The 13,760-nt window shown below is 45.2% G+C and overlaps 1 protein-coding gene across 1 annotated transcript in view; it reads right to left on the reverse strand.

Annotated features, from left to right (window-relative positions):
* The window catches only part of ITGAV (integrin subunit alpha V), a 114,266-nt gene that overhangs the window by 20,538 nt on the left and 79,968 nt on the right, over nt 1-13,760 (reverse strand). Inside the window, exons 15-18 of the mRNA XM_038751071.1 lie at nt 10,691-10,798; nt 9,046-9,104; nt 5,763-5,917; nt 439-576 (exon numbers count right to left, since the gene is read on the reverse strand). Coding sequence (XP_038606999.1) covers nt 439-576; nt 5,763-5,917; nt 9,046-9,104; nt 10,691-10,798 — 460 coding nt within the window. The remainder of the gene's footprint in view (nt 1-438; nt 577-5,762; nt 5,918-9,045; nt 9,105-10,690; nt 10,799-13,760) is intronic.

The following is a 13,760-nucleotide window of genomic DNA, read 5'->3' on the forward strand; positions in this document are numbered from 1 at the left end:
GACCTTGGGCAAGTTGCTTCACTTCTCTAGGCTTCAGTCACCTCATCTGTAAAATGGGGATTAAGACTGGGAGCCCCACGTGGGACAGGGACTGTGTCCAAGCCAATTTTCTTGTACCCGCGTCAGCGCTTAGTACAGTGCCTGCCACGTAGTAGTAAACATTACTGGTGCATGAAGCCGGTTTTCCTATCATTAATCCCACGAGACCCTAATGGAAGCCAGTGGGCCACAGAATTCTTCCTCTATGCTTTTTCAGATGTCGACAGACCCTGAAAGAAACTCCCACACATCTTGGGAAAGAGGTGAGACAAGATTTTACTTCTGCCCATCGCTCTTTGAATTCTATGCACGGGGAATGGAACCCTTGACCCTTGAGTTCCCTTTGCCAGAGGAAGAAAATCCGATTTGCCTTGAAGAAACTATCGGAAAACAGAATACCTGACGGCTGATGTTGGCAGGGGTGAACTGGTTGAGGATAGGCTGTAATCCAGTGGCATCTGCTGCAGTTTGGTAATCTAATCGATATTCCATAAAAACAGTAATGGGCGTGAGTTTATCTCTGAACTCAGATTCATCCTAGGAATAAAGAAGTTTGGGTTAATGAAAGCTCACTGAGGGCAGGAATCAACTTCTCCCAACTCTCTTGTACGGTACTCTCCCCAGCCCTTCGTACAGTGTTCTGCACACAGTGACCGCTCAATAAATATTGTGGATCGACTGGCTGACGGCACACACAAAACCATCACGGGACATTCCCGAAAGCGGAATTCAATGCTGACTGAATTCACTTCACTACTGCAATAATTCTCTTCACTACTACAATAATAATACTTCACTATTTCAACTGTCTCAAATTTCTCAAACAAGCGTCTTGTTTGTGATTTAGTGAGAATCAAGTGAATAATTACGATCCAGAGCACTTAAAGGAAAAATAGCTAATCGCAAAATCTCCCTGACAACTTTTGTAATAAACTAATCCCCACTCACACTTCAAAACGAATGGAAAAACCTTTCCCAAAGGTTATTTACAAAAATTCCTAATGGAAACAAATGCAAACAATTTTTAAAATGACTAATCATCAAACGGGACTTTCAAACGTGAATTTGTGGTAGGACAATAGGGCGTTGGTCAGCATCTTGTTGATTAATTTATTTCACATTTGAAGTGTAATGTGCACTTTTAGGTATCTCAGAGAAATTTGGGTGGGTAGAGAAATTTCGCATGTCAACGGACCTGCGTTGGTTAGGAGTCGTAACTTCTACTGCCTTAACCACCTCCATCTCACCTATGGTAAGGAAATATTATTGACTGCAAAGTCACAGTGGCAATGGAAAAGAACTGTTCTGTGAAATATGCCTATCGGTTGCATTTATTGATTGCTTACTGTGTGCAAAGCACTCTACTGAGCACTTGGGAGAGTGAAATACAACCGAGAGAAACTTACAGTCTAGAGAGAGAGACAGGTATTAATATAAACAAATTAGGGCTATGTACGTAAGCGCTGCGGGGTCGAGCGTGGGTACAAATGCTTTACACGGAGTAAGCATTCAATAAATGCAATTAAATGAATAAACGAATGACTACCAAGTATTTGAGGGGTACAGACCCAAGTGATGCAGAAGGGAGAGGGAGCAGGGGAAAAGAGAGTTTAATTGGGGAAGGCCTCTTGGAAGAGACAGTTCCCTCATCTGTAAAATGGGGCTTAAGGCCGTGAGCTCCATGTGGGACATAGATAGTATGCAACCTGATTATCTTGCAACCAAATAAATAAGGCTCTGAAGGTGGGGAGAGCGGTAGTCTGGCATGAATGGAGGAGGAGGGAGATCTAGGTCAGGAGGAGGATGGGGGTGAGGGGTTGGAGGCCTGATAGATGAGCTGGAGGTACAGTGGGTAGGGTGGAGTTAAAGCAGTGAAATGTGTGTATTGGGTTGTAGGAGAAAATCAGCCAGGTACAGTAGGGGTGTGTGTGTGTGCTGATCGAATTCAATCATTCATTCAATCGTATTTATTGAGCGCTTGGGATGTACAAGTTGCCAACATATAGAGATGGTCCCTACCCAACAACGGGCTCACAGTCTAGAAGGGGGAGACAGACGACAAAACAAAACATGTGGACAGGTGTCAAGTCGTCAGAACAAATAGAATTAAAGCTAGATGCACATCATTAACAAAATAAATAGAATAGTATACATGTACAAGTAAAATAAATAGAGTAATAAATCTGTACAAATATATATACAGGTGCTGGGGGGAGGGAAAGGAGGTAGGGCGGGGGGATGGGGAGGAGGAGAGGAAGAAGGGGGCTCAGTCTGGGAAGGCCTCTTGGAGGAGATGAGCTCTCAGTAGGGCTTTGAAGGGAGGAAGAGAGCTAACTTGGCGGATGTGCGGAGGATGTTTTATAGCCCGTGGCATGGACTTTCTGTTTGATGTGGAGGTGGATGGCCTAGCACTAGATCAGAATGGGAGCAGTTTGGATGGAGAGAAAGGGCGGATTTTACCGAGATTGTGAGGGCAGAAGTGACAGGATTTGGTGACAGGTTAAATAGGTGCAATAAATGAGAGAGATGAGTTGAAGAAAACAACGAGGCTACGGGCTTGTGAGAAATGGAAGACTGTATTTTGGACGGGAAGATGATCCCGGCTCTGCCACTGTGTGACCTTGGGGAAGTCACTTCACTTCTCTGTGCCTCAGTTACCTCATCTGTAAAATGGGGATTAAATAATAATAATGATGGCGTTTGTTAAGCGCCAAGATTAAGACAGTGAGCCCCACGTGGGACAGGGACCGTGTCCAACCTGATTACCTCGTATGCACCCCAGTGCTTGGAACAGTGTTTGGCGCATAGTAAGTGCTCAACAAAGACCGTACTTATTATTATTACGAGTTCTGTGGACACATTGAGTTTGAGGCACAGGTGGGACAGCAGATAGAGATGCCCCGACGACATATGTTGCCAATTTGTACTTCCCAAGCGCTTAGTACAGTGCTCTGCACACAGTAAGCGCTCAATAAATACGATTGATGATGATGATGATGATGACATGAGGAAATGCGAGACTTCAGGGGAGAAGGGTTGGTTCTGCGGAGGGACATCTGGCAGTTGAGGCTACGGGAAAGAATGAGTTCTCCAAAGGACTGGGTGGAGATAGAGAATAGAAGGGGACCCCCGTAAGAGGAGAAGCCTGTGAAAGAGACTGAGAAGGAGCAGTCCGAGAGATAGGAGGAGATCGGGAGAGGAGAAGGGGGTGACGCACAGTGTCGAAGGCAGCTGAGAGGTTGAAGAGGATTAGGATGGAATAGAGTCCAGTGGATCTGGTGAGTCACTGGTGACCGTAGAGACGTTTCCATGGCACGGAGGGGGCAGAAACCAAGTTGGACGGCGGTCAAAGAGAGATACGAAGGAGAGGAAGAGGAGGCAATGGGGTGGACAACTCTCTCAAAGAGTCTGGACAGGAATAGTAGGAGGAAGATGGGGTGATAACTGGGGAGGGTTGGGGGGCTGAGGCATCAAAGAAGGATTCTGGGGGGAGAGCACGGGCCTGGGATTCAGAGGACCTGGGTTCTAATCTCACCTCTTTCACTCGCCCACTGTGTGAACTCACTCTGGGCAGGGAATCTATCTGTTTACTGCTCTATTGTACTCTCCCAAGCATTTAGTACAGTGCTGTGCACACAATAAGCTCTCAATAAATACGACTGACTTGAATAAGGCACTTAATTCTCTGTGCCTCAGCCTCTTCATCTGTAAAATGGGGATGAAATACTTGTTTTCTCTACCTTTTCTAATAATAATAATAATAATAATAATAATAATAATAATGGTACTTGTTAAGCACTTACTATGTGCAAAGCACTGTTCTAAGCGCTCGGGGGATACAAGGTGATCAGGTTGTCCCACGTGGGGCTCACAGTCTTAATCCCCATTTTACAGATGAGGGAACTGAGGCACAGAGAAGTGAAGTGACTTGCCCAAAGTCACACAGCTGACAATTGGCAGATACGGGATTTGAACCCATGACCTCTGACTCCAAAGCCCGGGCTCTATCCACTGAGCCACGCTGCTTCTGTCCCACGTGGGGCTCACAGTCTTAATCCCCATTTTACAGATGAGGGAACTGAGGCACAGAGAAGTGAAGTGACTTGCCCAAAGTCACACAGCTGACAATTGGCAGATACGGGATTTGAACCCATGACCTCTGACTCCAAAGCCCGGGCTCTATCCACTGAGCCACGCTGCTTCTGTAGCCACGCTGGATAGGGACTGTGTGCTGGATTTACCCCAGCATTTACGAGAATAGGGAAACAGCATGGCCTAGTGGAAACAGCATGGGCTTGGGAGCCTGAGGACCTGGGTTTTTTGTTATTTTTAATAGCATTTATTAAGCGTTTACAATGTGTAAAGCACTGTTCTAAGCGCTGGGGAGGTTACAAGGTGATCAGGTTGTCCCACGTGGGGGGGGCTCACACTCTTAATCCCCATTTTACAGATGAGGTAACTGAGGCCCAGAGAAGTTGAGTGACTCGCCCAAAATCACACAGCTGACAACAGGCAGAGCCGGGATTTGAACCCATGACCTCTGACTCCAAAGCCGGGGCTCTTTTCCACGGAGCCACGCTAATCCCAGCTGCATTTGGCAAGTCACTTCATTTCTCTGGGTCTCCATTCCCTTATATGTAAAATGGGGATGAAATATGTGGGACAGAGGACTGTGTCTGACATCTCATATGATGACTGATTATCTCATATCTAACCCAGTGCTTGGCAAATTCGCATTCACAACTCGAGGGCGGAGACTTGAGTTTATTGCGCGGAAGGAGGCAATGGTAAACCACTTCCCGATTTTTACCAAGAAAACTCTTGGAGAAGCAGCGCGGCTCAGTGGAAAGAGCCCGGGCTTTGGAGGCAGAGTCATGGGTTCAAATCCCGCTCCGCCAATTGTCAGCTGGGTGACTTTGGGCAAGTCACTTCACTTCTTTGTGCCTCAGTTATCTCATCTGTAAAATGGGGATGAAGACTGTGTACCCCCCTTGGGACAACCTGATCACCTTGTAACCTCCCCAGCGCTTAGAACAGTGCTTTGCACATAGTAAATGTTTAATAAATGCCATTACCATTATTATTATTATTATTTTCCACTGCCAGAACGACTGCAGATGGAGAGCGGGGCGTTCTGAGAGAGATGTGTCCATGGTGTTGCTATGGGTGTCTCTCCCAGATGTGTCCGTGGTGTCACTATAGGTCGGAAACGACTCGACGGCATAAGACAAGAAAACTCTGTGTCCCCTCATTTTCCCAATTTGCACCCAAAAAGAAAAAGGCCACAGAAGCCAGTCTGAGGAAATGACTCTAGCCCAGCGAAACAGGAACACCATCTGTTCCTTTTTCTTCATTTAAGTTGCTAACACACAATACAATCATGTAGAAAACTAACAGAACTAACATGCTGGAGAAGCAGCGTGGCTTAGTGGAAAGAGCCCGGGCTTTTGGAGTCAGAGGTCATGGGTTCAAATCCCGGCTCCGCCAATTGTCAGCTGTGTGACTTTGGGCTAGTCACTTCACTTCTCTGGGCCTCAGTGACCTCTTCTGTAAAATGGGGATTAAGACTGTGAGCTCCCCGTGGGACAACCTGATCACCTTGTAACCTCCCCAGCGCTTAGAACAGTGCTTTGCACATAGAAAGCACTTAATCAATGCCATTATTATTATTATTATTATTATTATTAGCAGGACTAAAACGAGCAGGGGAAATGAGCTCTTACCCGTAAATATGCCTGAAGTTCCTCACACTGCATCTGTCCTCCCTTTGAAATAGTCATATTCTTCGAATGACCAGGCGATCTGTTATGGAGGAAAAGAGCTCTTCGAATGGCTCCTTTTTGCTTTAGTTTGTCTAAGAAAAGCTCCACTTGGAAGTCTATAAAAGGCAAAGAGTTTGTTACCCAACAATGCTAATTCCCCCTTCGTATAATCAGTCCCTCACAGGTTTCGGCCCATGATTCATTCATTCATTTATTCATTCATTCAATCGTACTTATTGAGCACTTACTGTGCGCAAGGCACTGTACTAAGCGCTTGAGAGAGTACAATATAAACAAACGGACACATTCCCTGCCCGCAACGAGCTCATCCCTTTCTGAATTTCAGCACAAACCAAAGGCGTTTGAATCCACGCGGCCTCGCGTACAGCCTCGGTTCGATAATAAAGATATTAATTCATTCCTGATGTTAATCAGTTCAACTGCTGCTTACCATGAACGATATCGTCACTAACTACTATTATTCCTTAACCTAAGTAATCCCTCCCGAACTTTACTTCTCAAAGACGGGAATCATTAGCCTAATTCAGTGAAACAGGCGCCAACAGAAATTAGGGCGCAGATATTCTAGCTGAGTAGACATCAGTGCTCCCACTCTGACCCCTAGGCATCCCTGATGCCTCTAGATTGTTAGCTCGTTGTGGCCAGGGAATGTTTCTGTTTATTGTTCTACTGTATACTCCCAAGCGCTTAGTACAGTGCTTTGTACGCGGTAAGTGCTCAATAAATACAGCTGAATGCCTGGCTGCTGTCCCTGTGGCTTTCACCCCCTTGGGTTATCTGATAGTTCCCTCTCTCTGTTCCAGTTCTGCTCCAGTGGCAAAGCCAAACCATTAGGTCAATGCATTTTTTTTTTTACGGTATTTGTTCAGCGCTAACTATGTGACAAGCACTACTCTAAGCGCTGGGGTAGATACAGATCAATCAGGTGGGACACAGTCCTTGTCCCACAAGGGACTCACAGTCCAAGCAGAAGGGAGAACGGGTATTCAACCCGTTTAACTGAGGCAACTGAGGCACTGAGAAGCTAAGCGACTCGCCCAAGGTCACAGAGCAGGTCACTGGCAGAGCTGGCAATAGAACTCAGGTTCTCTGATTCCCAAGCCCACGCTCCATTCACTCATTCATTTGTATTTATTGAGCACTTACTCTGTGCAGAGCACTGTACTAAGCGCTTGGGAAGTACAAGCTGGCAACATACAGAGACGGTCCCTACCCAACAACGGGCTCACAGTCTCCTATTAATAATCACGACAGTGGAAAACTGTACAAACACAGCCCATTCCATTACGACCACAAGATTTTCATCATAAAGCCCTCCTTAAGAAAACATCTTAACATTTTCCCATCAGTATGCGCCAGAGCCCATTCGCAAATTCACAAAAAGAAAAAAAAAACTTCAACACCAGTACTGTCCTATAAATAGGTGTGTATATGTATTTGTGCCCCGCTTCTGAAGCCCAGGTGAAAGCTGGGAGTCAATCAATCAATCAATCAATCGTATTTATTGAGCGCTTACTATGTGCAGAGCACAGAGTCAATTGCTGCAGACAGGTCAGAATGACGTCCAGCAACCAAGATGGAATTCGCTCTGTCCGAGAAGGAGTTTGGGGAAGGTTTTGGGAAAGGGAGGAAAAAGTCAGCACCAGGAGTGCAAGAATAAAACCATCATCATCAATCGTATTTATTGAGCACTTACTGTGTGCAGAGCACTGTACTAAGCGCTTGGGAAGTACAAGTTGGCAACATATAGAGACAGTCCCTACCCAACAGTGGGCTCACAGTCTAAAAGATGAGAATACATCTACAAACTGTTAAATTGTACTCTCCCAACCACTTAGTACAGGTTTCTGCACACGGAAAGTGCTCAATAATTATGATTCCTCTAGGCAGGTGGGCGACCAACCTCCTGGTCACTCCTACCCACCTCACCCCAGGCTGGCACGGCACCTACAAATTCATTCATTCATTCAATCGTATTTATTGAGCGCTTACTGTGTGCAGAGCATTGTACTAAGCGCTTGGGAAGTACAAGTTAGCAGCATATAGAGACAGTCCCTACCCAACAGTGGGCTTGGGGAGTGTGGCCTAATAGAAGTAGTAAAGGACTGGAAGTGTGGACACTTAGGTAAAGTGTAAGTTTCTTGAGAGCAGGGTTCTTGTCCGTTAATTACACAGCATTCTTCTGTGCTCTTATTGCACTGCTCCCTCTATACACAGTACAGATGCTCAGTCAGTCAGCCAGTTAATCGTATTTATTGAGCACTTACTGTGTGCAGAACACTGTACTAAGCGCTTGGGAGAGTGTATCGCAGACACTTCCCCTGCTTGTACCTGCTGTGACTATGAGAAAGTCAAAACTTCTCCATGCCTCAGTGCATCTGTAAAATGGAGAGTCTATACCTCCTACAGAGATTCATTCATTTATTTATTTAATAGCATTTATTGAGCGCTTACTGAGTGCAGAGCACTGTACTAAGCGCTTGGGAAGTACAAGTTGGCTACATATAGAGACGGTCCCTACCCAACAACGGGCTCACAGTCTAGAGATGGTGAGCCCCATGTGGGACAGGGACTGCGCCCAACCTGATTGTCTTCTACCTAGCCCAGTGCTTAGTACAGTGCTAGACTCATAATAAGCACGGAACAAATACCATAGTCCTCATTATTATTCTAGTTTGGTCACTAAGCAACTAAGGCAACTGATTCAGTACTTGAAAGGAGTGTTCCTGAAGATGGATGGCAGTTTACTTTTAGATAGTTTTGACCACCACAGAATCTGGCCCATCTACCAAAAAATGCAGTCACGTAGAAATAAGAAGGTTTTATCACTGAACATGGTCAAAAGTTTCCAAATTCAAAGGTAACTGTGCATTTTGACTAAAAGGTCAATGCAGGGAACACAACTGAATGAATTACGAATTTTCCAAACTCCCTTTCCCCCTCAAAAACCGAGAACAGTGCTTGGCATATTGTAAGCGCTTAACAGATACCATCATCATCATCAAAATTAATTGCTTAGACTGTGAGCCCCATGTGGGACAGGGACTGTTGCCAAACCTGATAAACTTGTATCTACCCCAGTGTTTAGAACAGTGCTTGACACTTCATAAGTTCTTAACAACTACCATAAAAGAAAAGAAAACGGCTAGCTAGCCTTGGTGAAATAGTGCTGTATAACCAATATAATTTACAATCATATTTTTTTTCCAAAAACATAACTTACTTAGCTTCTTGGGAAGTTTTCCTTTGCCATCAGCCCTTAAGCAGAACCGCACATTAAAGCTGTGGATGAATGATAAATATAAGCTCTACAATCCGATTAAATGTTCGCATTTTTTTTTTTTTACAAATGTCACCCACACATCAACTACACAAATCTTTCCATCAGTCATTAGTGTATGCTCTTTTTTCAAAAATAAAAGTACTCAGAATGAATCCTGAGATTTGGTTTTTGCCTTCAGATTAGATTTTTAAAGTGAAATCATCTAACAAAGAAACAGAGGACTTCTCGACTGTAAGTTTCCCCCTCAAGATCGTACGCTCCTCGAGGGCAGGTCACGTGTCTACCAACTTTATCGTACTGTTTTCTCCTAAGCGCTTAGTACAGTGCCCTGCAAATGGTAAGCACTCAATCAGTACTGGCAAATGACTGACTGATTAAGAAAGGGCCGCGGGAGGAGGCTGCAGTCTCCATAAAATACTCCCTGCTTCACGCCACTTCTGCATGTGACACAGTTTTTAGCGCAGCGCTCTGCGGACGGTCAGTCCCTAGTATAAATGATTGATTGATTTATTGCCATTTTAAGATTTTCCCGTATTGTGATTTCGGGTTTCGCTGGCAAGCCTGTATCTGTATCTGCACGTCCTGCCACGGAGGGCCGGGTCAGAAGAGTAGCAGCCTCCACAGTTCACACATCTCCTACTTGCGATTTCTTTCCGCGTGAAATTAAGGATGACAAAACGGCAAAGTTGTCGGACGCAAGGGGCAACTTTTCGGTATGCACCAGCGTGCTCCAGCACACCATCTGAAGGAGAAGCAGCATGGAGAGCCCGGGCTTGAGAGTCAGGGGTCACGGGTTCTAATCCCGTCTCCGCCGCTTGTCTGCTGTGTGACCTTGGGCAAGTCGCTTCTTTTTTCTGTGCCTCGGTGACCTCATCTGCAAAATGGGGTTTGAGTCTGTGATGGGACAGGGACTGCGTCCAGTTTGATTTGTTTGGAAGTGTACTCCTTGGCGCTTAGTACGGTGCCTGGCACATAGTCAGCGCTTAACAAATACCAATGACTGTAGCTCATCCATGTATTTCTTTCCCAGGGCTTAGTAATCAATCAATCAATCGTATTTATTGAGCGCTTACTGTGTGCAGAGCACTGTACTAAGCGCTTGGGAAGTACAAGTTGGCAACATATAGAGACAGTCCTTACCCAAGAGTGGGCTCACAGTCTTTACACATAATAAGGCTTTAATAAATACTGTATGACTGTTATCATTATAATTATGACTAAATTATTATTAATCGAGAAGCGGCACAGCCTAGTGGATAAGAGCGCAGGCCTTGGTGTCAGAAGGACCTGGCTTCTAATCCTGACGCCTCCACTCGTCTGCTGCGTGACCTTGGGCAAGTCACTTCGCGTCTCTGGGCCTCAGTGAACTCATCTGTAAATTGGGGATTTAGACTGAGAGCCCTAATTGGACAGGGACTGTGCCCAACATCATTCTTGTATTTACCCCAGCGCTTAGTACAGTGCCTGGCACACAGTAAGCGCTTAGCAAACACCACAGTTATTGTTACTATTATTACCGTTATTCTTACGATCGCCTGCTGAATTAACCGTGGCACCACTCTTTCAATAAAGTAGCTGCCCTTACCAAGAAACTTTGAGATCGGTGCCTGTCAGCGAGCAGGTTTTATTTTCCGGATTTAGGATGGTAGGATCAACTTCTAGGACTGCATTCACAGTGATAACAGGCCGGGCTCTGGAAAAAAAAAAAAAGCCAGACGGGACGAAAATTACGTGAACTCTCTGTGCAGGAGTACACAAGTACATATGAAAATCATTCAAAGACTCTTCGGTTTTGTAAATATTTTGAAAAACTGATTCAGCGCAAGGCAGAGGCCGGATATACATAGGGCTGGGCCGACGTCGGACACGAAAGAAATAGTGAAAAATGAGAAAGCAGAGAAACAGGAGGATGAATGTACCAAAAATAGGTAGGGGGGACAGAAAGAATGGCAGAGAGGTAGTTTGTTACATGGGACCGTCATCTCTGCCCTCTCTCCACTGTCCTCAAGCTCTCGTCCCAACTTACCCCAGAGGAGACCAAGGAATACAAACTTTCCACAGACCACAAAATCGACTCCACTATCAATCAAGCCGAGCTCTTCCCTTTCCCTGCCTGGGTTCTGCTACCCACGTTTCTTCCCCCTTGCCCAAGTCTGCAGAGCTCTTTGTTCTTCCCAAACTCCAAAAGAGGGAGGACTGAGGAAGCAACGTGGCCTAATGGACAGAACTAACACGGGCCTGGATTCCAATCCCAGGCTTCCCCCGACCCTTGCCTGCTGTGTGACCTCGGGCAAGTCACTTCACTTCTCTGGGCCTCAGTTACCGCATCTGTAAGATGGAGATTAAGACTGAGAGCCCTCCCTCTGCCCATCCGCCAAGCTAGCTCTCTTCCTCCCTTCAAGACCCTGCTGAGAGCTCACCTCCTCCAGGAGGCCTTCCCAGACTGAGCCCCTTCCTTCCTCTCCCCCTCGTCCCCCTCTCCATCCCCCCCATCTTACCTCCTTCCCTTCACCACAGCACCTGTATATATGTATATATGTTTGTGCATATTTTTTTTTACTCTATTTATTTATTTATTTATTTTATTTGTACATATCTATTCTATTTATTTTATTTTGTTAGTATGTTTGGTTTTGTTCTCTGTCTCCCCCTTTTAGACTGTGAGCCCACTGTTGGGTAGGGACTGTCTCTATATGTTGCCAATTTGTACTTCCCAAGCGCTTAGTACAGTGCTCTGCACATAGTAAGTGCTCAATAAATACGATTGATGATGATGATGATGATGATGAAGGACAGGGACCATGGCCAACCTGATTTGCTGGCCTCCACCCTAGTGCTTGGTACAGTGCCTGGTACCTAGTAAGCGCTTCACAAATACCACTATTATTATTATTATTTTTATTACTTTGTAGCCACAGAGGAACAGAAGCACAGAGAAGTTAAGTGACTTGTCCGAGGTCACAGAGCAGACGAGTGGAGGAGCTGGGATTAGAACCCAGGTCCTTCTGAATCCCAGGCCTGTACTCCAGCTACTAGGCCACACTACAAGCGCTTAGTACAGTGCTCTGCACACAGTAAGCGCTCAATAAATACGATTGATTGATTCCCTAGGCAGGCATCTAGAGCACCGCCATCAGAGTATCAGAGCTTCTTCTTGAGTGACTGAGGAATTTGGAAGATGTTCTGCCCTGAGTCCACTCTGATTGTTTTATTTTTTATGGCATTGGTTAACCCCTTACTATGTGCTAGGCACTCTACTAAGCCCTGGGGTACATACAAGCTAATCAGGTTGGACACAGTCCCTGTCCCACATGGGGCTCACGGTCTTAATCCCCATTTTACAGATGAGGCAACTGAGGCACAGAGAAGTCAAGTGACTTCTCGAGGTCACACAGCAGACAAGTGGCGGAGCCGGGATTAGAATCCAGGTCCTTCTGTTTCCCAGATCCAGGCTTTTTCTACTAGGTTACACTGCTTCTAATGTGTTTTCACATGATCTGGATCACATGCTCTTACCCTTACTTCTTTACAGAACCTTGCTGCGTATTTGTGCACGGCTATGTAGAACGGGTTGGATCTTAGAACAGTGCTCTGCACATAGTAAGCGCTTAACAAATGCCATTATTATTATTGTTATTATTATTATTATTATCCAAGGAGTTACTTGAGGGCTTTCTGCATGCAGAGCCGTGGGATAGTATAATTTAGACTTTAGACTTTTAGACTGTGCGCGCACTGTTGGGTAGGGACTGTCTCTATATGTTGCCAATTTGTACTTCCCAAGCGCTTAGTACAGTGCTCTGCACACAGTAAGCGCTCAATAAATACGATTGATGATGATGATGATAATTCAATAGCCATGATCCCCTGCCTTCAGGGAGCTTACAAATCTAGCATTGTAGGAGACAACTGTATCAATGCCCAGGAAGTAGAGAATTCCTTATTCTGCCTTTCAACAGTATTCACTGGAAGTTTATAAGAGTAGGAAACCCAGACTTCACCCCTTCTCGTTGCAGTAAGCATGTTTCTAAATGTGATATTGCGCCAAAATGAAAAAGTAGGCAAAAATAACTCAAAACTTCTCACATACCACACAAACCTAGCACTTGTTAAAATGCTTTCAATAATTTAACTCAAATCCAACTCTAATCAACCTGAGACGGGAAACTAGACCCAAAAACCAGAGAAGCAGTGTGGCCTAGTGATTAGAGAAGGGTTTGGGATGGTGATGATGATGATGGCATTTATTAAGCATTTACTATGTGCAAAGCACTGTTCTAAGCGCTGGGGAGGTTACAAGGTGGCCAAGTTGTCCCTCGGGGGGCTCACAGTCTTCATCCCCATTTTACAGATGGGGTAACTGAGGCGCAGAGAAGTTAAGTGACTTGCTTGGGAGTCAGAAGGACCTGGGTTCTAAATTCAGCTCTTCTGCCTGTTTGCTGCGTGAGCTTGTGCAAATCACTTAACTTCTCTCTGCCTCAGTTACCTCATTTGTAAAATGGGGATTAAGACTGTAAGTCCCATGTGGGATCTGATTATCTTGTATCTACTCTAGTGTTTAGAAGAGTTAGTAAGTGCTTAACAAATACCATTTAAAAAAAAACCCACTTTTCCTGCCTGCATAATTTGGCGATTTTAACTTTGAGTCACTCATA

The sequence above is a fragment of the Tachyglossus aculeatus genome, chromosome 9, assembly GCF_015852505.1.
Source record: "Tachyglossus aculeatus isolate mTacAcu1 chromosome 9, mTacAcu1.pri, whole genome shotgun sequence".
NCBI classification, from domain to species: domain Eukaryota; kingdom Metazoa; phylum Chordata; class Mammalia; order Monotremata; family Tachyglossidae; genus Tachyglossus; species Tachyglossus aculeatus.